Source organism: Sander lucioperca, chromosome 20 (genome assembly GCF_008315115.2).
Source record: "Sander lucioperca isolate FBNREF2018 chromosome 20, SLUC_FBN_1.2, whole genome shotgun sequence".
Taxonomy (NCBI): Eukaryota; Metazoa; Chordata; class Actinopteri; order Perciformes; family Percidae; genus Sander; species Sander lucioperca.
In genome coordinates, this window is record NC_050192.1 from 5,932,096 (window position 1) to 5,959,532 (window position 27,437).

Genomic DNA, 27,437 nt, shown 5'->3' on the forward strand with positions numbered 1-27,437 from the left:
GTGCAATTGCAGGTGGTGGAGTAACCATACAGTGCCTGTAAGGGTAACATAATGTCTTCAACAAAGGCCTTGTGAGGCTCTCGCTGTCTTTCATCTGGCTGAGGCGAGAGATAAAGTGATAGAACATGCGTGAGAGCATCATTACAAGTCCATCTACACTCTTTATCTAATCACTAATGGCTTTGGAGAGGAGTTTCAAAACCATCAACACTGCTGTTTCACAATGTTTCCCGTAATATCGCCCTTGCAGCCAGCCATTATGTAAACTAGAGTAGAAAATATGCTGCTCCAGTCCATTCTTGCTCCCTCTCTGTCTCTTTCACTCCATATGCCACTGTCAAGATGACCTTTTCCATGGTGATGGATGCCAAAATTACAGTGGCCTCTTGTGGACTGGCAGAGATTTTAACATCTGATGTGACAGCCAGATTTTCAGGTCCTTCGGAATGGATCAAGGTGACCCCCATATCTCAGAAAAACAATATTGATGTGTAGACTGTCATGCAATAAGACAGACAATGGAAGAAGAATGACGTTTGGTGGAAGCTGCTCCTCTTTGTGTTAAAGGTCAATATTTCACATGCCTTCCTTAAGGCTACTTCTTACCAGCCAGGTACATCTTATCCTGGGTCTATACAGTAGCATCATGTGCCCTGTGGATGATTCCTGCTAGTATTGGATCATGGGTAGCACCACGTGGAGAATGACCTTTACAGCCATGTGTCACCTGCCCATGATGCTCTGGGTGGCCTTCTCAGCATAGCGTGTCTGAATGTGTGTGTTGTAATGCTCCAGTGAAGCAAATAGAACTCAAAAAATAGGAAAAAGGATTACAGCAAGATATAGGAGTCAAGCCAATGGCGGTTTAAAGTGGGGGCCAGTCCCCCTGTAATATTAAGCCTTGGTATTATATGAAACTAGACGACTTAAGACATCTATTGGTACCAGCCATGTCATGTTAGCTTGTGGGGCTAAATAACACTCAGAAAAATTGTCATGGGCATTTTCAAAGGGGGCCCTTGAACTCTTATCTCACGATATCTGAATGAAAATGGTTTTTTTTGCATGCTGTATAAATGTATTTTTGCCTATTCGAAATATGGTGTGTTTAAATTTGTCTGCGTAATGGGGTCCATAAACAGTCTTGGAATTGCATACATTGGGTATGACTGGAAAGCTGAGACTCTTCATTCAATGATACCTATTGCATGTACTGTATGTGTGATGATGTTAGTCCCCATAGTAACCATTTCATTGTAGTGAAAATGACCTCGAGGATAATCACAGCCTCATGAAACGTCACAACCACACACTGGAAACCTAGGGCATTCAGAGGATGTATGGATAAATGCTCAGCAGTATGTAATAAAATACAAGCCATTAATTAATGGGCTAAAACATCCATGTGGCGCTTCATACATGAACATTAAACTTGTTCACCTTCTGTGAGCAACAAGTCTTGAGGGAAGGTTTCCATGCATATAAAGTCCAACCCCTCCAGGATAGTGCACCTTTTAGCTGGAGTCAAATGAAACCTAACAAGGATAATTGTCTTGTTTGGACTTCCTATGAAGTAAGCTCCTGCCATGGGAAAGGTCATGCATATATGGATGAACCCCACACTCCTCCTCCTCCTCAGCTAGTAACCACCTGTGAGCCGTCTGCCAATGCACGTATTTCATAGATAGAGCAGGTAGCTGTGGGTGGAGATGGCTGACTGGTGAATGGAAGGACAAAGAGGACGGAGACGGCCACGTTTTAGTGGTTGACAGACATTTTTCAGAGTAAGTGAGGGTGACAGATGGATGATCAGTGTACGTGTCTGGCTTATCCATCTGTACGGTCTATTTATACTTTGTTTACATATTGCAGGATGGTAGATAGAGGTGAAACTCCAGCCACTTTGGCTTCTACACACCCCAGAAGATTATTTTTGATTGCTTGATGATACTTGTGATACTACGTGTGTGTGTGTGTGTGTGTGTGTGTGTGTGTGTGTGTGTGCGTGCGTGCGTGCGTGCATGCTCCTCCCAGGGGAAAGCTCAGGGCTGAACATGCACCTCTGCCTCTCCCCTGCTGACTTGGTAGTGCTGATGAGGAGCTCGAGAACGATGGTGACAGGGGACGTGTGTTTGTGTGTGTGTACATGCCGAGCAGGAGTTGTTGTTTTCGCATGCATCCCAAGGCAGGTCCCCCTCTTCAATCACGCTACGCAACAACTCCAACAACTTCTCAGAGGGAGGCCGGCGCTGTCATGGTAACAGCGTAGAGTGACCTTCAGAGGCTGTTGATGCTCCCCAGAGCCGCTTCCTATTCTGCTTGGCATGGAGTTTGTGAGTCATCAACAACATTCATATTCACATGCTCCCTCTCTAGAGCTTTGGGCTTATTAAAATGGATGAGCAAATGGGAAAAAAATGATGGAAATGGCAACAACTGAACAGAACTAACAGCATTTTTAGCTTGCGCAATCCTGATTACAAAAGCCAACGACAAATCTATCATAAATAAGATTATTATAATAGCAAAGATCAAAGGGTGTTGTGTTCCACCATTACTATATCCACAAGAACGAAGGCTGTTATGTAACAGTAATTCAATATTTTTTTACAGGAAGTGCTTCCATGCTGACTAAGAAGACGCTCCACTGAAGAAACCACAGGTGGGGTATGAAATAACTCTTTCATCAGGAGGATTTGGAACTGGATACCCATACTAATCTCTGCCTACCTGTTTTATTATTAGAGAGTTCTACCGGGAGAGCTAGTCACCGCCGATCACTGAGCACATACGCCTGTAAAAAAACACACATCAAAGCCATGATAGGCTACCTCTTGGTATCACACTGATGGGCTCCAGACCTCCAGACTGGGAACACTGCCACCCACTGGAGGAGAACAGGAAGTGAGGCATGGTGGGGGGGTGGAATCTATCCACTTTCTTCAGGATGTCTCGCAGGCTGAGTTTCTGGAGCACAAATGCTTGTTTTTAATCACACAGTTCACATAAATGACAGAAGTGCATTCAAAACATAAAGCATCGATAATGTTTCCAGCAACCATTAAGAGTCTGTGGGTGGCAAATGTAGAGCAGAACTTTGTCATCACATTTATAGTAAGTCTGAGTCATCTATCTGGCAGTCAATACATTGGCATTTTGTGCACAGTGTGATGGCTTTATATAAATCCTGTGTGTGTGTGTGTGTGTGTGTGTGTGTGTGTGTGTGTGTGTGTGTGTGTGTGTGTGTGTGTGTGTGTGTGCAATAGAGGGGGGTCCTCACAAAGCATGATGTGTCTTAGATGGATGTGACTGGACAACCAGACACACAATTTTTTGAAAAGATTGATTGGGATACACGTCGTATCCCGTTGCTATGGCAACCCCAGGGGGCCGGGAAAGATATCTTCGGAACAGATGCCTTAATTCCTAAAGGAGAAAAAAACCCACTGAAGTCTGTCATCCTCTGCCTCTGCTGTAAAGGAGTGTGTGTGTGTGTGTGTGTGTGTGTGTGTGTGTGTGTGTGTGTGTGTGTGTGTGTGTGTAGCTACGGTTAGTTTACCATGCTTAAACCAAATGCAACATCCATGTCAAGCCCATGCTAATCAGATTGTGCGTGTAGATTTTTATTGTTTGCCTCCACAGGACAGAGTCTCAAGGTGACAGTGGCATTTACGCAGCATTTCATTTCCCACAAAAGGTGAGAGATTTAGACAATGGTGGAAAAAAGTACCTCATGTAATTGTACACAGTTTGCCTCTGGGCACAGGAACTGGGGTGCTGATTAACCTGGGGGGGGGGGGAGAACCCACCCACATCCATCAAATACTAATATTTTTGTAATTTTTAGGTCATAATTTGTGCAAAGGTCATACAAAATATGGCATGCATTATATTGTTCCTTTAGAATGGTAATCTGTCCTTTCTAGGACACAAAAACTCTCCATTGAAACACAGAATATTTAAATTCATGACTAAAAGAGCTCTTTGAGGGGAAGTAATACCATGGTCATTTATAACACTATCAAAACAAGTATTTTTTTTGTACCTATTCACATGCATTTGAAAATATAACCGTTTTTGCTGATAAATGACAAATATTTAGTGTTGATTCTCTGAATCAATGAGGTGATTGCCGTATGCATACAGTACACACATTTAAAAGCAACAGAGTGCATGCACTAGTTTATGCGGCCATAACGTGATCTAATATCTGTTTGTTTCAGGATCAAATTTAAAATTGTATTAATTGTTTTTAAGATCTTAAATGGGTTGTCGCCTTCTTATTTATCAGAGCTTTTACATGTCCACACACCTGTCAGAGCACTGAGGTCGTCCAATCAGATGCTCCTCGATGTGCCCAGATCCAGGTTAAAAAATAAAGGTGACCGAGCCTTTGCAGTGGCTGCTCCAAACCTCTGGAATGGTCTACCTATTAATGTAAGAACAGCTCAGAACATTGAAACATTCAAGTCCTTGCTGAAGACCCATTACTATGCATTGGCTTTCAAATCAAGTTGAGCTTTGATATCTTGACCTTGTTGTTGTGCTGTTGGTTATTTTGTATTGTATACTGTGTATTGTTTGTGTATATTATCTCTTTGATTTTGAACTTTGTTAAGCACTTTGGTCAACTATGGTTGTTTTTAAACGTGCTATATAAATAAAATTGAACTGAACTAATATGAGTCTAATTACGCTCGATACTCAAAGCAAGAATTGGTATCGGTATTAGTATTGATACTTTACAACAACTACAACAACTGTCAGAGATCTGAGACAAAGGAGCCCAAAAACACAACTCACGAGGCAAAATGGTAGAAGCAAAATGTCTGTCTGACTGTGACTATTAGCTGTGGTCCAACGTTCTGCTCATGGATAACACATACTGTACCATGGCATCTAGTATCAGATATTCAGTACAAAGAAAATATTAACTCAAAATAGAGGCAAACCAACATCTTAGTTTGTTCTAAACCCCTGGGGGCTTCTGTATGAAAAGAGAGACATTCAGGTGAAGTGAGAGGAGAAATTGTTTGTCTTTTGTTAATTCCAAATGCCGTGTAAAGTCAAAGCCCCCTGCATACTCTGTTAGCTGGAGGAGCTTTGTGTTTATTCTCCAGCCTGCGGAGCTTCCTCATGAATATTGGAGTCCAAATCAAAGTTTGTTTCTCGCCAATTACATTCAGAATGTTTCATTTTTACTGTGGCAGATTTGTGGATGTGATAGAATTGATTTTTCTTTATTCTACACACAACTCCACAACTTTACTGTTTCAAACAACAAAAAACACACACACACACACACACACACACACACACACACATTACTGGACAGAGATCCACTAGACAAAATGAACAGAGCTGGGTCCAAAGCTTAAAGACTGAAGATGAAACAAAGTTATAGAAGCCAGACCAATGGAAACACCAGCCAACAGGCCAAAGGACAGAGCAGAATATGGGTTTGTAAAGTAGTGCCATCTCAAATAGATCTCTTTTTTTAGGATAATGGGTTATGAGGGGTAGACAGAAGTCATTTTTGGCGAGAGAGTGATTTAGGTGACAGCTGTGGTGATAAAATGGGCCAGATGGAAAGTGTTCGGATATGCTTTATAGCGGCTGATAATGTAATAGCTGCCGGATAAAGTAATAATCACTTGTCAGAATGTAACAAAATGACTTCTAAATAGGTTGAAAACAAATTATATCAATTTGATCTATTAATTCCTAACTAATAATATAGCATTATCATTTTACATTTATTTGCATTATTGTTATCATCATTAATTTAGATTTCTGGTAATTTTAAAGGAATTTTTGACCATACCTTGACAAGCTGTTTCATTATGCAGCTGTATCTGTTGTGGTGACTTCTTGATAGTACTTCAATATTTCCTTTGATGAGTTAAATTATGCCATTTGGTAAATGTCATGCTTTTAGACTGCCATTGGTTGAGTCCTCTCAGTTTGTGAACTGTTAGTATCCCATTGACTTTTACAGGGCATTTCAACAAAGGGCAGCTCCACATGTGGCCCAGGTGTTGAGGGAAGTGCATGTGAGGCGTCTGAAGTCTTGTTATTGCAGTTCCAGCTCCAATGCAGTTGCTGTTTGTCTTCAGAGAATGGCTGGCAGTGCGGCGTGACTTCAAGAAGCACTTTCATGGTGGGCGAGACAGAGAAATCTCACTAACTTGAAAGACAGAGATAGATTATGCATTCTGCTGAAAGTACAGTGTGACATTAGATTGGGACAGAAGGTCTGAACGCAATAATTTCCCATCACCAAGGACACTTCAATTTGAACAGTGTCACCTCAGATATCACTTAGTTTTGAGATAATGAGGTATAAGTGGTGCATGGGTAAGCATAAGTCATTTTCAGGTTGATGGTTGAGAAAATAGGCTGCTGTGATAAGGTATACCAGAAGGAATAGGCTAAGGAAATTGCAGAAATATGTCCAGTATCTTTCTACCCATCCGTTCTCACTCTGACTGGCATCCTGACCCCTGCCATCCTCCCTGTGTGGATGAGTGCTTCCCTGCACAAGGGACCCTGGAGATTGAAGAGATTGGCCGGAGAACCAAGAGCATGAAACCAACTGATAATGAAATATGGCTGGATATCTACAAGAACAAGATTAGACCTGCCTCTCATCTTTGTCCTGACTATCAGCCTCTCAGGATCTAATGCACTTTGTGGAGGAAGATGTGTCTATTCACAGCCGTACATACAAACAAACCAGATTGGACACATGATCATCATTACAAGGTATGTTATAGCAATAGCAAAAGTCAAATATGGCTTATATATACAAAGAGCTGTTGTTCAATCAACAGCACAAATAGATATAGGGAGACATACATTTGCACTGCCAAAGGCCAAAGGCTAAAGACAAAATAAGCAAATGTATTAATGCAATTTGGCAAGACAATGGTGTTGAAATTTGGACATTTTGTTGCCATTTCATGTCAGGTATGTTACATTTGGCAGTAAAATCTTGACTACATCTTGTTTATCTTTCAACTATTTTCTGTGTGACTGTTGAGTGTGAGTGTATTTCCCTGGCCTCAAAACAGGTATATAAATATGTCAGGAAACTTTTGTTTTCCTGGACACAATTCAATGTCCACAGGCTATTGACAGTCTGGTATATCAAATGGATGATTTTTCATTTTGTTGCAGCCCCATCTATTGCAGCCAGAGAAGGTTTGAAAAAACAGATGTGTTTTTTGAACTATTAAAGCATGTAAACATGTTCTAGTAGAAACCCCAAATACATTTAGGAACATAAAAATGAGCATGATATGGGACCTTTAAGTTTTTTTGCGTTTAAATGGAGCAAAGAAATTATTTATAGTGTTTTTTTGTTTAAGATTATTTTTGGGGCATTTCTTTAGGCCTTTACTTGACAGGACAGCTGAAGACATGAAAGGGGAGATAGAGAGGGGGAATGACATGTAGCAAAGGGCCGCAGGTCGGAGTCGAACCCAGGCCTGCTGCATCGAGGAGTAAACCAACTGAGCTAGCTGGGCGCCCTAAAGTAATTTTTGTCAAGATTTTCATTTAGATAAATGTCTGTTAAGTCACTATCTGTCGCCAAATGAGGTAACACAATTGTGATTAAGCCTATGGCCCACTGACGAAAAAGCCCTTGCATTTACAGTATTATGAACTGGGTGTCTGTGATTTGCCTGGGAAAAATCAAAAGCGCACACAGTTAGCGACGCATTTTTCATCACTCAGCAGTGGTTGGTCTGTTAGAGAGGGTGAGCAGAACTAACACAACAGACTCACTCTTCAACTCACTTGTGTGTGATGCGGTGTACTGTTTTTTTCCGGTCTAGAGCTGCGAGTAAATGGTTACTAAGGCCAAACAAGAAAGTGCCATGACTGCAGACGATGAAACTTCAAAAAGAAGTGAAAGTGAAATCCAAAAACACACCTGCAATCACTGCTTATTGCCAAAAAGAACAAAACGGAGATCCTTGAGATTGAAACTTTAACTAAACTAAAAAAACTATCAGAACTTTGTCACTATTTTCCTTTTAATTACTGTGGCACTACTGGTAAATTGTTATAAATAGGAAACTTATGACAACATGGCAACACGGACTGGCACTTATCTCAAAAGGTCGTAAACATCATGACATTTTCTTGCAAACCTTCAAAACAAAAACAAAGAGCCACTCTTTACAAAGACGTTTGCTGACAAACTACGTTCACACGCAGTGAAACCTACTATAATTTACTGAGGGACCTAATGCCGTCGGATCTCAAATAGAGGTCTGACGTTGCTGGTATGAGCAGCCTTTTGGGACAAACTAGAGGCAGATATGAATTGTCTTTGCCCTCTGTGACTATTCCAAATGACAGACCCCTACAACTTTTCATAAAAATGCTAATAGGGATTATAGAGAGAGCCTGCAGCACTTTCCATCAGCTGAAAGAGGCCATTATCTGGAGATTTAGTTGACATTAGTCCTGATATGCCTCCTTCCCCACTCCGTCACTAGGTGAAGGAATTAAAGCATTTCTATAGTGTAATAGAGTTTCTGTGGGGTGGATGGAGCTTTCTTTTCCCAGGATGGTGGCCTTTATGCAGTCAGTTTGGTGATTGGCACGTTGAATCATCATGAATGTGTGTGTGTGTGTGTTGAGATCCAGGCGGAGGAACTAAACCCCCCGCCACCGTCACATCGCATTACCAACTCAGTGGCATGGTATCATCACATCAAATTAGTCTTAATGAACACAAGCGAGCCGACTGAGGAGAGAGATAATCAAACTTTTATTAAATGACTTAATCTTCTGTACATGCATAATGTCATGGAAAGAGAGATAGGTTTGTGATGTCTGTCTGCGAGGGGATGATTTTTCCCATTAAAATATGTGACTGTACATGGAAGCGGAGCTAACTATCGACCGTCTAAAACCTATAGATTATTTGCCACAGTGCAGGAGCTCACTGAGCAGCTCCTCAGTGGAATAAAATGATCTAAATACAGAAAGTGAATTGCCACTACCAGCCAAGCCTGTTTCGCTTGAGTAAACAAAAGAGATGCATTTCAAATAGTATGTTCCTTCAGTTCATTTGGTTATCATACAAAAAATGCACTGTAGCTCACTCCACACATCTCAGATGCCATAAACAGAGCAGCTAAACACCTATCAAATATTGCAAAGATGTAACTTGTAAACAAATTACAGACAGCTTTTAAAAAAAGAATAGGTTTCACCTTAAGGACAAGTATGATACTCAGATGTTAACATTAAAATGTGTAAAGCATATCATTGATCAAAACTCTTGCTTGTGTTAACTTTATCATTTAAATTGGAAATATTTTTAAAATTACGGCTGCCCCCTGAAAGTCAAATATTCGAATCATCACTCGTTGACCCCTCAGTCGACTGAGATTATTCAAGAGGAGCACTTATTTATTTATTTATTTTTTGGTCAGTCAGAGTGAGCGCCCCCTCGCTTTCACGCTGCTCTTCGGGGTAAAATCATTCCACTATGTCAAGTCGTCCCGTCTGCTCGGTGAAGATGTCGTGGGTACAGGCAGCTGTGGAACGGACCCAGGCTGAGTGTTAGTGAGACGGAGACAGCTGCCCGGAGGAAGAGAGGCCTTGCCCGGTCAGGCTCCGAGATAAAGTTATCTTCTGCCTTCTGCTTAGAAGTGGTGAATTTATAGCTCACAGCAACTTACTGGCTTTTGTTTGATATCTAGTGTCTGCAAAAATGGTGTTAGTGTGGTGGAACCTATTTCATTGGGTTAGCAAAATGGTCTGAATTAAAGTTGGGCTTTTATTGTGAAGGGTAAAAAAAAAAGAAGGAAGAAGTGAAGCTGTAGCGATATGCGTTGCCATTGTCAATATTGGAGTTAATAAAAGTGTGTTGCCCTCATTTTTGGTAGATGCTAGATCGGATCTGCTAGACGTGTCGACGTAGTTAGGTTTAGACATGGGGACTGGTTAGGGTAAGAGTACCAGGGTAAGCCAATCAGAGCCAGAATAAGGCAGGCCACGAGGCCCGTCCTGTGACGTAGGGTAGATCCATTCTAGCATCTACCCTTCTTCTTGGTTCAGATTGTGGGTCCTCTGTGTTTTTATTTTACTGCCATTAGCTACAGTAGTTATGGTGCGTTTCAGTTGAACTGAGAAGTTGGAATTTCCGAGTTCCCAGTCGGTAATGACAACTGGAATTCCCCCTGAAGTTGGATTTCCCACTCAGAAAGTCGGGCGAAACCCACCAACCCCGACTTCACAATCCAACATAACTGCTCCACGCATCAACAGTAGGGAAAGCTGTATGAATATACTGTTTTTAGCACTTCTGTCTTGTTTTTGTCTCATTAAATCAGTGGTACACACAGTACTGTCTGTCTATCTGTGCACATGTTGCTACGGTGTTTGCACATGCAAAATACAGCATAATGCAATGTTATCAACTGGTATAACTAACAATTGCTAGAGTCCCCCTACCACTGTTTTTCCGACTTGAAACTGGAACGCGGCCAATTCTGGTGTGACATCATTCCCAGTTCTGACCTCCGAGGTTAATGGAACGCAGCATTAGCACGCATTAGCTCGGAGGGCTAACTTGGCTTGTTTACTTTATTACTTGAACATCTTTGTCACCCTAAACATCCAGCTGAACCTCATTCAAACATCTGTCATTTCAACAAAGTGTTGCTTGATGCTGAATACCTGACAAAAAAGGAACGAATAGTCGAATAATTGAATTGTTATGTAAAGCCCTATTTAAAATACAATTTTCTTCATTGAGGTTTGTAGATGCCCTATTGGGATTTAGATGTAAAAATACATTATTGGAAGGAAGTAAATCTGGCACTAATGTTCAGTAATAAAGCACCAGGCTTTAACTGTACATTTTTTCAAAGAATTGACATAAAAAACCTCACATGTATTGCAAGGCACTATGCCCACTTTGGCTGATGGTAATGTAGCAATAATTATGTTGAATTTGGTCCAAGAGTTCCTCGACAGAAGCTCCATCGTTCCATAGTTCACTAATGAACCTGCACTCTGACACAATTTAAACATTGCAACTGGAGATCTCTTTTTAAATTTACCTAGGTGACTGCTGCTGGGTGCACAAAGTTTCTTTTTTAACCTCTATACAAGTTTTAAAAGATTCTGTGTGCACTATTTTGTGCAGCACATACATTCATTTTACTTTTGCCGTTTAAGACCTTATCAAAAATCCCTCAAAAATGAACAATCTAAATGGCCTATATACAATACATTTACATTAAATATGTATATGATGTGGGACAATACCCCATGAGACTGTCAGGACTTGAGAATGTTGAGCCCCTACTAGTTTGCTCAGCTTTCACAACAATGGAATAAATCCTCCTCTGGGGGATGTTTTTAAGGCTGTGAGGCTCTGAAGTCAACTACTTTACAGTTTCACCTTTAACACACAAAGAGACAGAATCAAACAGATTAAATGCCATGCTGCTGGACTTGACCCAGGGCAGGAGGTCAGGAGAAAGGAGAGAACAGAAATGCTTCATTCATCGGGGAGGAGGCTGGGTTGTTTTTGTCGGGTTCTACCTCGTCAGCTGGCCCACCACTTTCAGCAGAGTCTTGTTCTCCTGTTTGAGTTGCTCATTCTCATCTTCAATGTCATCCAGGTCCTGGGGGGAAAAAAAAGATCAAAACAGATAGCTCTGGGGTTAGCACTTTCTGGACAGATTTAGGCACATGAATATTCACCTGCCGCTATACCTTTGAGGGCCCAGTCAGGTTGGAGTGTTAGTTGGAGAGTTAAAGCGAGCATTACTTGCTGCCAGGTTTCCCCCTCCAGCCAGGCTGCCTTGATAGCAACAAATTAGACATTAACAGCTCCAATTAGTTGCAAGTGAGAAAAGCTCTCAGTTGCCACAGCGCTGTCTCACCAAAGTGAAACTCCTCATTTTTGGTTTCTTCCATCACCGGTCATGATCTCCTGAGAATGAGCTCAACTGCACTTAGAGGGAAGTCAAACTAAAGAGGTCACATGTTTCTGCACGCCATTTTGTCTCTGCTGCACAGGAAGAGTGAAATAATGACTAGTTTCAGAGCAAACGCTCTTGTTTAACACTAGAACAACCATGACGGTCTTTTTGACCGTTTTGAAATTTATATGTGTAATAACTTTACTGAATAAAAAAATACAATCCTGCTGGTACCTGACTTTTCCTAAAAGAGTCTATATTTTCATTTGAAATTGTATTTATACACATTACACAAAAGGCAAAGAAAATACAATCACTTTTACCTATTTTGGCCATACGCGGTCATATTGACCGCTCGGATTTTCGCGGTATTGTTTTTAATCTTTCGCCCGGTTGAAAATGCATATTGGTTGCTTAGTAACTATCATCGTCTCTATCAGAGAAATGTCACAAGCGGTCTTGAGTAACAAGTGTGGGCATCACAAAGCCAGACTCGGTAACGTAGGCTACAACAATAAATACGGCGTGGATGGACTCTGTTCTGAATCAGAAGGCAAGCGCCGGGCGTTCGCTCTGTGAAAGGCGCGGTACACGTAGATGGCCGGTGGCTGTCTACGTGTTCATAAAACTTTATACATCCTACAACTGGCTGGAATCTAAGGAGTGCACCAGCAGTAAAATTGCCAAAATTGAGAGAGAGTTCTTTGTTTGGCTGTTTAATGTTCCACGTTTACTAAAAGAAAAACACATATGGCTGGCAATTCATATCTATGTTCTCATCCTATAAGAATATGGAACAGTTTTGATTGTGTCTCATGTTATAATGCTCCATGACACTGACAGTGAATATTGAACTTTAGCTATACCTTTCATTTAAAATCGCAAATCAAATCGTAATTGCAATATCTGGCAGAAAAATTGCAATTCGATTTTTTACCCAAATTGTTCAGCCCTAGTATTTTGACACATATTTGGCCTCCTGCAATTTGGATATTGCAGTAGTCCACGCGATTTAAAAAAAAAAAAAAATCTGATTAGTTCAGCCCTACTCTCATGGGTCTCATAGTGTTGTTTTCGGCAAAGCTGTAAAACCCCACTGTACACTACATGCTCAGCACCAAACAGCAGACAGACAAAGTATAAAAATAAAATAGAGTGAATATTGGACTTACATTGATCAGGTGGCCAGAAACAACACTTTTAATGAATGATAATGTTGCTCTGTATCTGCTGGATGTGTAAATAAGCAACTGTTTGCTGACAAGTTTGCCATATCAACTTATATGTCAATGTTGTGTTCCACTGCCCCCAAGTAGCCAAAAAAACAACCCAAAACAGTTATTACAGGTTTAACCTTTGAAAATGCAAAGTCTACAACTTGCTTCATCATTAGATCAAGGATCTCATTAGCTTTATTCGCACTGATATATGTGCTTACAGGGATCTGAGCTCTCTACAAGACACAATTTCTCTCTTTAAAGTGTATCAAGGGGGAAATATAAGTCCAGCAGTTAAGCTTTATCTTTTCTTTCTCTCTCAAATAAACTTCTACAATGACTGAGGGGGTTCAATCTTCCTCTGCACAGAGACGGCAGACTGGATCAGCTGTTATCTCCTTCTTTCCCATCAGGCCTTGCGGGAGCCTCTCTCAGGGACATTTCTGATGGCTATCACCACGTTGACCGTCCTTACATAAAGGCCTTCTCATATGACCAGCTTCCTGTCCGTGTGATGCTATCAGCGTGATGCCTCCTGCAATATTGCACTCTTAGTGTTTGCTGATGGGTTGTGTAGTGTGTGTATCATGATGACTAAAGCGTCCAGATAATAACCCAAGCAACATTCATTTGACTAGTTGCTGAAAATGTGCACAAGTCTTTGAGATGTATCCCCTCCTGCTACGTTTCCCTTAAGAGATGCCAAATAACAGAGATGCATTTTACCACCAGCCTTTTTGACCCAGAAACACGTGCAAAGGCTGCGAGTTGAGGAGGGATTGTTGACAGTCGGATGAGGGTTTAGAGGGTTTGGGGAGGTTTTACTCTGGCGGCTAAATATAAAGAGACATCAGTTTACATGAATATAACCCGACCTTTCAACCCTGACCACAGTGTGAGGAGGTAACAGGACCTCGACCCGTGAGGCCAAACCAAACTTTAAAACACACATGCTAGTGGGTGCACTTCAGTGTGAAACACTCCCAGTGTGATGGATACAAGAGCTCTCAAAAGCACAATAATCAGAAAGTAAGGCAGCATTTTCTTAACTGATTATTCTGAGAGACAACGTGACATCATGACTTGGCGTCAACATACACGCCCACTTTCTTAAGCCAAGTGACATGTTATCTGTACGCATTTTGAGCTATACACATGTATGTCTACGCTGTATACAGCGGACGTAAACATGCATGCCACTTTCTACAAGGGGCGTGTTATCGCGTAAACATACACGCCACTTTCTAAAGCCAAGTGGCGTGTTATCTGCACGCATTTTGAGCGCTGTATACAGCCGACGGGTTGGGTTTAGGAAAAGAAGAACCGGTTGGGTTTAGGAAAAGAACAACGGGGTTGGATTTAGTAAAAGAAGAAATCAACGGTTGAGTTTAGGAAACGTGACACGCAGGACACGATCCCCAGTCTCCTGGGTGAAAGTCCTGTGTTTGACCCATCCTCCACCCCGACCAACCTCCCTATGCGGATTTTCGCCCTTTCATACTACTTGCTATGGCGTAAATTCACACGCAATCGCAAGGTAATGTAAGTCAATGAAGGCCAAACGGCGTTGATAAACACGCTAAAAAGTGAGTATGCGTCTTAACACACCAATAATGGCATACAAATAGGCGTGTCATACATACACCACTTCATGAGATCAGTCTGTGAGAGAAGACTTGGAGTTGTCTTCTTCAGAGAGACTTGGAACAACAAATAAGTCTCAGCAGGGGCCTGTTCTTATATGTAAACAACTTGGGACTGCCCTCCCGAGAAGAATGACAGCATCAGTCGTTTCAGCGAATGGCTCAAAACAACATTAAGTGACAAAGGCATTTAGTGACCGTAGTAATCATGACCACTGTTCAATTCCCGTTGACATTAGTGTGATGGACTTGTTGGATAATTGAGAATTATTTGGATTTTTAAATTTTTCAAAGCTGGTTTCAAATTCAACTGGAGCTGTAGTCATAGCAACAACTCCTTAAGCCCAAAACCTGCAAAGGTGCGAGTACAAGCTTATTCACAGTTAGCTGGATTATGACCAAGCTTTATTGGTGTGAACCCAATACATGAACTCAATTTCAAATACAAATTATGGCTGGCAGGCAGCTGTGAAACAAAGCCATTCTTCTGATTGTAATCTTTTTCTGAACACCAGAGGTAGATTGACCGTACCACACTGATTGGCTGAAGATGGTGAGGGTGTAATTTGGTGATCATTTAGTTTGGCCTGTGGCTCTACTTTACTGAATGTGAAATGACACAGCGTGAGGTTAAATTTCACTTTGAACGTTTTAATTGGAAGGTTTTTGAATGCTCTGAATGTTGGGCTCTACCTTGTACTATCCATGAACACTACTCCCTGAGAGTAAATCAAAAGACAGAAGAAAGAAACTGGGTGTTTAACAGTTGAAGACTGTGGTATTTGTTGTGTTTTCAGCTGCCACTGCAATGTCTTACTTATTGATCTCCTTCGTTTTTGCTTTGTTCAATAAATTACCTGTCCAAACCCTCTAAGATGAGGACCAGAACAGTGTTTGTCCAGTATGACTGAAAATGACAAAAAGTCAAGAAAGTTATTCTCAATTAACTTGAGACATACAATCATGTCTGAAATTCTTATCCACCGGGCAGCAAAATTGTTTTTTGTGACAATAATTTCACCTGCGACACTGTGAAGCAGTAACTTTGAGGCTCAAATGTCATCAAACCACTGGGGAGTTTTTAAAAATGCAAATTGCACATACAATGCCTCTGAGTAAAATATTTGTATCTATCTATCTATCTATCATAGAAAAACACAGCTATTATACACAACTCCACTAAAATGCTAGATGATGATTTCCAACCCACACAAGCCACCCACACATGAAAACACAAAGGAATGCAAAAAATAAATTAGAGTAGAAAATTAGGTAGGCTGGACTCACTCTGTTCAGCAAGTCAATTTCCTCCCTCAGCTTCCCGATGAGGTCGTCTTTGTCCTGGTGGGCCTTCAGCAACCTGTCGTTCTCCTGACGCTCTCTGGCCAGCTCCTGAAAACAAATTAGCAACATGATTACATGAATTATAAATCTTTTCCCCATTGCATTGCTTTTAAGCATTGCTGCCATTAAGGAAGAACTCAAAATTTAAAAAGGTTTTTAGGGGTTGGGGTTGGGATGGGACGGCCTTTACCTTAAGTAAAGGAGTTCAAGTATAATGGGTCTCTGCAGTAATGTGGGCATTGTACCAGACCGTTGAGGTGAAGAGGAAGTGGAGCATGAAGGCGACTCTCTCGATTTACCCATTGATCTATGTTCCAACCCTCAGCCAATGGTCATGAGCTCATTGAGAGGATAACAACGCAAATGAAAGCCGTTTTCTTAGCAGTTGGTCTTCACCCTTACAACGGGGCAAAGGCTTTTGGGCAGTCTTTCGTGAAAGACCTTCATTTATTTATGGTGTTGACTACACATGAAAAGTGACAGAAATAGTTGTGGAAAGAATTAAAAAAATGCCGTCGGATTGTCTGTTTCAGAAAGGTACAAAAAACTGACAGATGTAGCTGCCCTAATTCTGAAGTGGCAAAGGTGTGTAGGGAGAGGAATACAGACGCTGTCTAATGATCCAACAAGCACTTTGTTTGATTCATACAAATACTTTAAGGAGTAGAATTGAGTGGTATTAAGTTGTATGAAGATCTAATTAGGATGCCTTGCCAAAAATTTTTACAGTTTGGTTGTTTTCTCTCAGACTAATGTTTGCACGTGGTCTTATTAACTGTGTTTTATTGTGATGTTTGGTTTGGATGCAGCAATTCCCTTAAACCAAGACTATTTTCTCCTACGGGTGACAATAAAAGTACTTAACCTTACTACTGTCCGGCATTAGAAAGCCTTGGATGTGCCAAACCAAAACTGCAAACAGCTGTATTCAATATTTGAGAATATTCAGGCCTGTGTATTAATATGTTGCCATGTTAAGCTTGCATAGGACTACTTTATTGAAAGCACATTTCTCTTCCAAAAGCATCTGGTTTTAAAAGACGTTAAGACTTAGTCAATAAAAAGCATCGACTTGTTGCCGCATTACAGTTTTAAACTCAAGTTTTTATTTCTGAATTCAACATATGCAAAATATTTATTATAACAGAAAAGATTGTCAGTAAACAATGCATTGATAGTTCCTTTTTTATAGTTCTTTTGTGTTTCTTTCTAATTGTACTTGGTTAAAAGCCAGTGTGTTACTAACTACAATGAAATAAATGGATATAGTTCCTTAATGAGAGAGTTTATGTAGGCTATAAACACAGAGGTGTTAACATGCGCAACTGTGGAAACTGCTGTGTGCTTATGATGGAACTGACCAGGATTTCCACTTTCCAGATAAGCCTGAAATTGTTTCCATAGAAACTGATCAGGCAGGTACAGTAGAAGGTACAAAGCATTAATGTAGCCCACATCAATATGCACGCCAATGAAACTCTTTTCATCATGGTTTTAAAAGGTACTATAGATAACTGCAGCTTTGAAGTCTTTGAACAGACATCTTTTACACCAATAGAGCAATGCAGGCCAAATCTCCATTAGTGGTTTCGTTTTGAATGTGTGGTCTGATCTGGCTCTGTGACTCTCCTCCCAACCTGGGTTGAGGTTAGATACCTGTCCTACTTGGCTTTGGAGAACAGGGATTTCTGTAAGAGTTATATATTTATGAAGAGCAAACATACTGTACATCTCTGTACCTGTGAGGCTTTTAAGTAATGTTTAAGGATCTAAAGTTGCCGGCTGGAGTCACAGAGATTTACATGACAGCAATCTCATATGAACAGACCATCGACATACACACCTCCGCCTGTAGAAACATTGCGCACAAAAAATAATAATGTGTGAAATGTTTCAAAGGTGTTTCTAGTCATTTAACTGAGAAAAATACCTTTAAAAATACTTTAAAAACCTTTTTTTTTTCCAAAAGCCACCCAAGTGACATTTGATTCCGAGTTGAGTTTCTACAGTGGCAGCACTGAGGGGTTTAGGGTCTGATAGGAACGGTGTAGGTGGAAAAGACATATCTGCACTTTAAAAGGTCAATGCTTCAACAACACTGAGGAGGATTTCCGCCAGTGCTGAGCCGCAGTTACCAGGACTCAAAGTGGAAATTCATCTGAAAAAAGTGCAGCTGATAAAGGAATCAGTCAGCCAGAGGAGTTGTGGATGTACCCTTTCAAAACTTAAAAGAACATTGAAAAGTTTATAGGATTTGGTAGTGATAGCATATGTCAATCATAAAAAAAACGATGCTTCCTCTATGATTTTACATTTACCTGGTGCTTGGGGTCGAAATAGAGGAAGAAAAAAAATCCACTGAAGCTCAGCTTCCTCAGATTTGCTCTCATTCGCTGATATTTCAAGCCCTATTTGTGAATGTCCCAGGGAGTAACTGACACCTTGATGGTCAAACAGTGGGCACACTAGAAGAGGAAATCATACATGTTTTGGATCAGGTCCATTGAGGACACTGCAGTCATGTACTCAGTATTGTATTTGGTGATTTTGCAGATGTAGATGTTAAGCCTTGTCTTTAAATGTGTGTTGTATTTTACCAACAGAGTTATATTCCCGGCATTGTGAAAAAGGCTTTGAGACAGCTTTTAGATATTAGATACTTTTAGATATTTTTAAAATCCTGGCTATGACCCTGTTTCGGGTGTGACCTCTATGTCTTTCCCCACCGGCCAACAAAAAACTATTTGCTCATTTGCTACAGTATCTGGTTAAAACTATGGACATGAACTTGATCTAAAAAACAAAAAAAAGAAAATGTACATGAAAGAACTATAGCAAAAGCAGAGAGTGTATAAAGGGAGAACAGAATCTAAAGGTGAACATTATTTGGTTCTTGTTCCATCGTGGTTACATGTCTAATTTGAGCAGGACGAGTACCTGGTGATATAAACCGCTGAAACTCCATTGGCCAGAGCGACACAATCGGCAAGATGTTCCATTAATTATCAAGAACACTCTCAGGACAACAGGCGCTGACCTTCTCACAGCAGGGAGGTGATAAAACCTGCCAAAATGTGTATTCTGTCTCATCTGGACCTTGCTAGGAAACAGTCCAGTCTCAGAGCAGATGCTCACATTTGCTCACCTTTTCATCATGTATTAAGGCTGATAGTAACATTTATGAAGTAAACTCACAGAAGACAACAAACTCATGCGAGTTATATAATGATAGTGCACTATTAAAAGAATAGTTTGACATTGTGGGGACATTTTGCTGTCTTGGCAAGAGTTAGATGAGAAGATCGATACTATTCTCATGTCTGTGCATTTACTATGGAGCTATAGCCAGCAGGCGATTAGCTTAACTTAGCATAAAGACTGGAAGCAGGGGGAAATGGTCAGCCTAGCTCAACATTTTAAAAAGTATGCCTTCAAGCACCTCTAAAGCTCAAAATGTACTGTTTTGCTGCTGAGCGGCAAAGACAGTCATAGCATTTCATTTGCGTTTCTTTCTGTGTTAAAAAGTGAGTTTAGAGCGCCTGGGTAGCTCGCCTGGTAGAGCGCGCGACCATATACAGAGACTTAGTCCTTGACGCAGCAGCCCTGGGTTCGGTTCCGACCTGCGGCCCTTTGCTGAATGTCATTCCCCCTCTCGCTCCTTTCATGTCTGAAGCTGTCGTGTCAAAAAAAGGCCTACAAATAACCTTAAATATTCTCACTGCCTCCAGTCTTGACGCTAAACTAAGCTTATCTCTTCCTGGCCCTACAGTAGTTCCATATTGTAGTTAACACACAGACGTGAGAACGAGTATTGATCTTCTCATCCAACTCTTGGCAAGAAAGTAAATACTCTAAGTATATTTCCCAACATGTCACACTATTCCTTAAAAAACACAATTTAACTGGCTTGTATTTCTATCGGTTGGAGTATTCATTAGTAATAGTAGTGATATGAACGACCGGGTCAGAAGACTTACCTTCTCCAGCTCCTCCATTCTTTTCTCCAAGCTCCCTGGTGGTGCTGCAGCTCCTCCATCTCTGCCGTGACGGTTGTGTCGTTGTCTGCTGTTACCACCCAGCTCTTCCTCAGATCCCGGCCCTGCAAAGCTGTTACAAACATGCACAAAAACATAAATGTAAATGTACTGTATTTATCATAACTACAATACAGAATACAACTCAAATACTTAAGTTCTTTTTCTTCACATGAAGAAGAAAATTAAAGAAGAGTGAATTTTGTGGCAATTACCACTATTCAAAGTGTCCAATACTGTATTCACACTGAGGCCGTTTGAAGGTATGAATCATACCCACATTATTAAACTTCAATGGGGTGACACATGCATCATCAAAAGAACAGGTGGGAATATCTTCTGCGTGTTTGCCCTTTCAATTAGGCATGCATTATTAACAGCCCTCTGCCTTTTATTCCATTAATGGAGAAAAGGCCGTCAATGGTTTGCAACTCTGGTGCAAAAAGAATTCTGATTATGAAACCATTTACATATTACAACTTCAAATAGGCTCAAGAATGGCAGTGGCAGCTTGTGCGTCACTGTTCTTAAGCTGGTGAGAAAAAAAGTTTTTGTATGCAGCTTGAGCAGAACATTAACCTTATCTCCTCTTCCACTTTTCGCTACTTAGAGACGGATTCTGGGGCAGCTGGGAGAGAATATTTATGTGCAGTTTATTTTCTTACTGACCTTATTTCAATAATAATGCTGACGTGGAAACTTGGTATCAGTTGCTGCTCTGCACCCCCCACCCCACTACAACTCTCCCCGGTAGGAACAGATTGTGCCAGGTCTATAAAATCTCCCGGGGAATCAAATTATTCTGTGTTTGTCTAAGCTTCACTGAATTGTCTAAAGAGGGCTGTCTGCATATTTCTACAGTTGAAACAGACAGGAAAGCTGCTGGCAAGACAAAGGACAAATATAACTCCTTTGTACCATCTGCACTCCTTTCAGAATCTGCCAAATATGATGGTCCCATTATTAGACTACTTTACAAAGTACTTTTAACTCTGAGATGGGAGAGGCAGTAGTGGGCAATATGGGTAAAACTGTCACAATATAGATTTTTCTTTCTTTTTATTGGCATCCTTAGCTTTTACTGGCTATTCAACTGTTAAACCATTATTGGTTAAATAACCACACAGGATATATTTTTTTGGGAAGTGAAGGTACTTTATCACATTGATAGAAACAACCTGTAAATTCCACCTTTTCTGACTACATCTGGACTTACTTACTTATGTCTCATTTGTCATTTTCTAAAAGGCCCTAAAAGTAATAATAGATTAGATAGCTATTTTTTTGCCAAAACTAGAACAGTTTTGGTCATTTAGATTGTGAGATGTCTGTGGTTTATGAACCAAATCTGATTAAACCACACCCACATAGTTCTGATGAAGCAGATTAGCCAAGTATTTAACTGTTAAACTCTTACTCTTGCTTATTGTCATGATATTTAATGGTATAGAGAAATACTTTAGAGAGTTAAAGCCAAGTTTCCAGGGGCTTTAAAGAAAAAACAACAAAACAATTTATGTCCTGTGAAGATTTTGTTGAACAATGGGTTGTTAAGGGTAGGGACAGACCGATTATCAGCCGTGGCCTATCATCGGGCCGTTTTTTGGCAGTTTGCAGATGATCTGTATCGGCGTTTTTATTCGCCTGATAACCGATAAAGTTAATTAATTCAAAAGTGCGCTACTTTGGCTCCGCTACAGCTCTGTGTCTGTCCCTCTGCTTCGGTTTCACTCACCACTGAGTCTGACTTAATGTCCCGCCCACAACAATACTTGACTATCTTATACCTCGACTTTTACAGAACCAACAGCTTATTTTTGCTCATTCTTACAGAGAGCCAAACACTGCAGCGGTCATTGCTTTTGATCAAGAGGGAGTCCTTGAAACGCTCTCCTTGGGGCTTGCCTGCGCCAAGATGAAGTGTGTTTCATTTGTCTCTTTCATTGTAGGCTCTTCAAGGCTACTCATCATTTGTTGGCATAAGCACACATGCAAAACGCTTGTGCATGTACAGTCACGTATACATTACAACGTGTGATAACGAATACTGTATGTCCCCTTACCATTAGGCCAAAAAAACACAAAGCAATGACATGACCTGTGTGTCTACGTCCATGCATGTCATCTTGTTTAAAGAGATATCTCCCTGGTCACACACACAAACAACAACAACACACACACACACACACACACACACACACACAGGTACTCTAGGGTGCTCAGCAGGTGTTGAAGCTAAGCATAAACATCCATGGCCTCAATACTAAATATCACACCGTGGCCCATTAGCACCCTGCAGCGTGAGGTCTGGGGGAGAGAGAGGCTGAGCCAATCACACACTCTCGGGAGCCTCAGCAGGTGGGGAAGGAGAAAGCACAGACAGGAAAGCCTTTAACAGCAGCAGCCACAGATATAACAACATCTCTCACAAACTTAAGTGGCCACTGACAAAACTACACTAGAAACCACAACACACAATACTAAACCATCTGATTAACACCCCGCTGCGCCCCGATACATGCCATTCCCCTAAATAGCAAGAAAACATCTAGGCAAGGTCCATTCAGAGATGTTTTGAGCTGGTAGTTTAAAGACGTAATCAGTAATATCTCCCTGTCCACTTTGCACAAAATGACCACAATTTCTGGGTGCGGGATTGCAATTGTAGTTGATCAATAAAAGTCACTCCTCTTCTATCTCAATGGCAGCTGAGATTTCAAGCTTTCTAAATAGGCAGGGCTGGCCTGGGTTTTGTTTCTTCATTTGAAAGGTAGATGGAACTTGAACTGAAACATTTGTGTTGAAAAGCTAATAAGCTACATGAGCTTATGACTTTTATCAGACGGATCCATCTGCCCAAAAGGCAGACAATAATAAATGCTAGATATCTGAATGGGATTTGATAGGGGCTGCATTATAACAGTTTTTTAACACTGCAAAAGGAGTTTTTGAGAAGAGCAGGGTCAAAATGTACAGGTGAATGGCTTGAATCTAGAGAGAAAAAAAAGGTAAAGCGACTGAGACAGGAGAAGGTTTACAGAAAGAGAGTAAATTAGAGGGAGACACGTATCTATATAGTTGCTCTATCAGGCATCTAGTGCTGCCCGGCCCACCTGGTGGGTTGTCCGTTGCAGAACTGCGGAGCGTCCAAGTATAGCCAGGCCAGCTGATGAAAGCAGCAGCCATAATTACATAGCCAGATTGAATGTCAGCTGGTGAACTTGGCTGTTGGGGTTGGCGGCCAACCAAATTGTGGCCAACCGTTGGCCACAATTTGGTTGCAAATAAACGCAACAATTAATACACACTGTTGATTGTCTGTTACAGGCTGCATTGTAAGAATCTAAATCAATTTTCTCCAAGAGTTTGTTCCCTCCTTTTTAATTTGTATTGTAGTATAATGAAAGCAGATGAAAGAACATTTATTTTGATCACAACTTTGTGCTCTCTGCCAAACAACAGTAAACTGAATGAAATAAAAAGAAGAAACATTTGCCCAGAAGGAAGTGCCAGTCTATCTGCAAATCTGCTCTCGTAATTAATGACTCAAACTGCTGTTTTTCATCCCGACCTCTGTTCCTTCTCTTGACACATTTCAAGTGATGCTGAAGCAGATAAACTCCACTCTCAGTGTCAGGATAATAAAATGAGTCTCACCTCTTGTGGCGCCCGCTCCCAGATCTGGGGGTTTCCTGAAACAAAAAGGAGACGATTACCTTTAGTCCACAAACAATAACTCAAGAGGCTACAGATTAAAAAAAAAAGTATAGTAGTGCTATTAGGGCTCTAATTTCAGAAAAGCATTAGATATCAGAATGACTTTTTAGGTATCATTTGTTGTGTTTTTTTTGTGTCATTTGCCTTGGGTGTGAAAAAAACACAAAACTCCATCTACAGGATAAGAGAAATTCATCAGGAGCAAGCATTTATAAAAAGCCTTTAGGTTGTGTATGAACGTTTCTGTTGTTGCAGCTGCTGAGCTGATATATGGATGAGCTTTGTTCCATTTAATAGTTCAACAGGGTCCCTATAGCCCCAAGTTGTGAAAGGCAATCTGCTTTTGCAACATGGGGGTGCATGTTTATATTCTTCTCCCATTATTGTATGATCTAAAGGTTGTTTAGATCTATACAGCAGTGATGCTCCAATAGAATTGCCTTCGGTAAAATAGTGTTTCCCTCGGAATAAATTAGGTGTGTGAGATAAATACGCATTTTCTCTTTCCTAAGGTGTTGTGCAGTGAAGGGTCCCAGGTTTGATTGAGGAGCCTTGGCTATGATACAATCTATCAGTCAGAAGATGGCTTTAGCGGGTGAGGGGGAAACATGCCCAACTCTTAGCATGCACCAGCCTCTGTCTCGGTGACATATCATCCATTACCCGTGGATGAAATCCCGACCCTCATCTCTTCCCTGGCTCAAGCCTGGATAGATTTACTAAGATGGAGGATGGTGAGAGGGCAGTCTTTGGCAGCAGCAGGTCATACACTAAATAATACATCATCTGTGCATAAGACCTGGTTCAAGCAACACCTGGATTTAAGAGCTCTTTGATGAAATTTGTTTTTGAAACTGACATTTTCTAGGATTTGGTATAATCCCACAGCTGCGATAGCTGGACTTGAAAAGCCAGTACTATAGTTGTATAATCTTTTCAACAAACCGTCTTATCAGGAATTTTGTCAAAGGCAGACAATTGGTGCTACTCTATTCTTAAGTGTAATGCACTCTAATGTCAGACTTGGCCTGAACCCATTAAGTTGAATACAGAGTAGTAGGACTTTAACCATGGAGTTGGTTTGTCAGACACTTTTAGAAACGTAGCAGACTGTGCGTACTGGGGATATAGACAGTATAATTAAGGAATAAATGAAGGATTTCGAAAGTAGTTTAGTTTATAAAAAGGCAGAGAATAGTTTAAAAAATGTCCATCACTATTTCCCAGCATTCTTCAAATCGCTTGTTTTGTCTGATTTGAGTAGTTGCAATCATGATTACACATTTATGAAAAGATTCCTTTTCATCGACTCTGCCTTTCAGTACTACTACATCCCTGTCCCAGAGTACATAATTAGATAAGGGGGTACCAAATCAGTCATGTAAAGACAAGACAGAAAAAGAGGAAGAAAGAGTCAGGCCTCATGTAAAACATTTTTAGTTGAGTTGTGATGCATATAGATTTCACAGCAGTTGAACTGCACTATAGCTCTAACAGAGCCAATCAATACAGATCACAGGGTAGAAATAAAAAAAATGCTGTCTATATGTAAATGTGTGTTTGATCTCGTCTATTGCCTCCACAGTCTTGTGTAACTTGAATAAACCAAGAGAATTCTTTGAATATACAATTGCCCTGGAAACCCAGTCTGCTGGTTTCCAACAGGAACCTGACTATGTAGGAAACAATTGTTTGGTTTTACATTTCCCAAGTTAATACATCTGTTTTGCAAGATCTAGCATGAGCTAGTTTCATATTCAAAGTCTGCTGGCATACTGACAAGGGTCAGCGGACTGGATTTCTATTTTCTGAGGTGAAAAAGGGTTGAAATATGAGTCAAAACAACAATATGAGGGAAGGTCACAGCGGTCAGCAGACGTGAGGCTTTGCCAATCCTTATTTGCACACAGTCAAAACAAAAGACAAAGAATGATTCTTATATGATACGGAGTATAGACTGTAGAGCTAAAGAGGGGTTTCATCTCTTGCATCTTCCGGCTAGCACGAAAATGTATGAACTTTTTTGGACTGATATAAATGAAATCCCGGTTAAAAAAAGGTCAGATCTTTATCTTGCGAAAGAGACAAACTAATATCAGGGCTAAACTGTGCAGCATTAAACAAGATTTAATCATATACATTAGCTTGCAGGCCAACATTCCTTCTATAACTAAGGGATAAACTGATCACCCACATCCATCTGTGGCTGATATGCAGCCAACAACCTGAGAATGAAATCATATTATGTTTATAGAAAACATCCCAGACTTCATTTGCCACATCACTAGTGCAGCTTATGGCAATGTTTCACAGTGAGGACCTCCTGTCTGGGACATGAATCTGCGAGAAAAGGTCAGCGTAATTCATGTACGACTTCTTCAATGCACACAATGCAAGCCTGCGCAACTTTATTTATCATGCTTGAGCTGCGCTGACAGCTCCCAGAAGCCCGGCTGCAGAGCTACTAAGAATACTTGAACTGGATTGAAATACAAGAGAGACAAATATCAACAATGAAACAAGTACTTCATCTCCGAACTCGAGCAGATAGCCACATGATGTGCAGGGCTATGTGTATGTGTAAGTGTAAGGAACATTCCTTGCCGCTTTGAATGTCTTGCTTGGACATTAATGGCTTGATGTGATCTATGATTCATGTCTTGACAGCTCATTAAATTCATAAATCCCTGAAGGAATGCCATCTTATTCCATGAAAAGGTGATCTTTGGCTTTCCATCCAGCTGCCTGACAGTGCAGCACTCAAGAGCATTTCTCTGTACAGAGCTGATAAAGATCACATTTTTTTCTGGAGGCATTCAATGAATTCAAGAGAGAGAGAGATGCTTCTTCAAATAAGCATGATTGGCATTTAGAAGGAGCAGGCAGGCCAAATACATGAACCAGCAAAACTAGGCTACTGGAAATTCCCTATACTGGGAACAATCATGACGAGTGCTGTAAATGTTTGTGTGAAAATCATTTTGAACCATTTTCCCTCGCTTATTGCTGCAATTTATTTTCAATAATAATTATAATTATGGGCTAACATTTGACCTACTGTGGTATACTACTCTATTGTTTTAGTAGATATGCTTTACAGTTTTCTCACACACGGTTTTAATTTAAATGCTAACCTCACCTAGCTGTCTTTGATGATGAAGAAATAGATGTCTAAATGCCAACCTGGAACATAAATCAAAGGCTGAAGATGAAAACATGGCTAACCTGCAAACTACACACCAAACAGCTGCACAAAGTCATGTTAACCTCTTTCCCTGTTAGTGACCGGTACAGTTACTGCATGTGTATTAGTCAATTTTCCCTGTGTTTCCCTAAGGTTCTTAAAAGAGGTTTTCTTGCAACTATCTTTACTAGAAGAAGAAAAAAAATCTAGGGTGTTTAAAGCTATAGTGATTTGTTTCTGTCGCCCCCATGAGGAATTCTAAGAAATGACAACAAAGCTGTCGACGCGTCCACATGATACAAGCCTTACGTGATCGCACACCACCACCACCCCTCCTC

General features: G+C 40.7%; 1 protein-coding gene across 2 annotated transcripts in view; it reads right to left on the reverse strand.

The window, feature by feature from the left end:
- Nucleotides 1-10,484: 10,484 nt before the first annotated feature.
- Nucleotides 10,485-27,437, reverse strand: part of pawr (PRKC, apoptosis, WT1, regulator) — a 68,287-nt gene continuing 51,334 nt past the window's right edge. The window contains exons 4-8 of one of the 2 annotated variants that reach the window (XM_035996319.1): nucleotides 23,856-23,890; nucleotides 20,142-20,271; nucleotides 16,108-16,212; nucleotides 11,752-11,839; nucleotides 10,485-11,660 (exon numbers count right to left, since the gene is read on the reverse strand). In XM_035996319.1, coding sequence (XP_035852212.1) covers nucleotides 11,650-11,660; nucleotides 11,752-11,839; nucleotides 16,108-16,212; nucleotides 20,142-20,271; nucleotides 23,856-23,890 — 369 coding nt within the window. In that variant the 3' untranslated portion in view covers nucleotides 10,485-11,649. The remainder of the gene's footprint in view (nucleotides 11,661-11,751; nucleotides 11,840-16,107; nucleotides 16,213-20,141; nucleotides 20,272-23,855; nucleotides 23,891-27,437) is intronic. The other variant, XM_031313398.2, reaches the window with a different exon arrangement.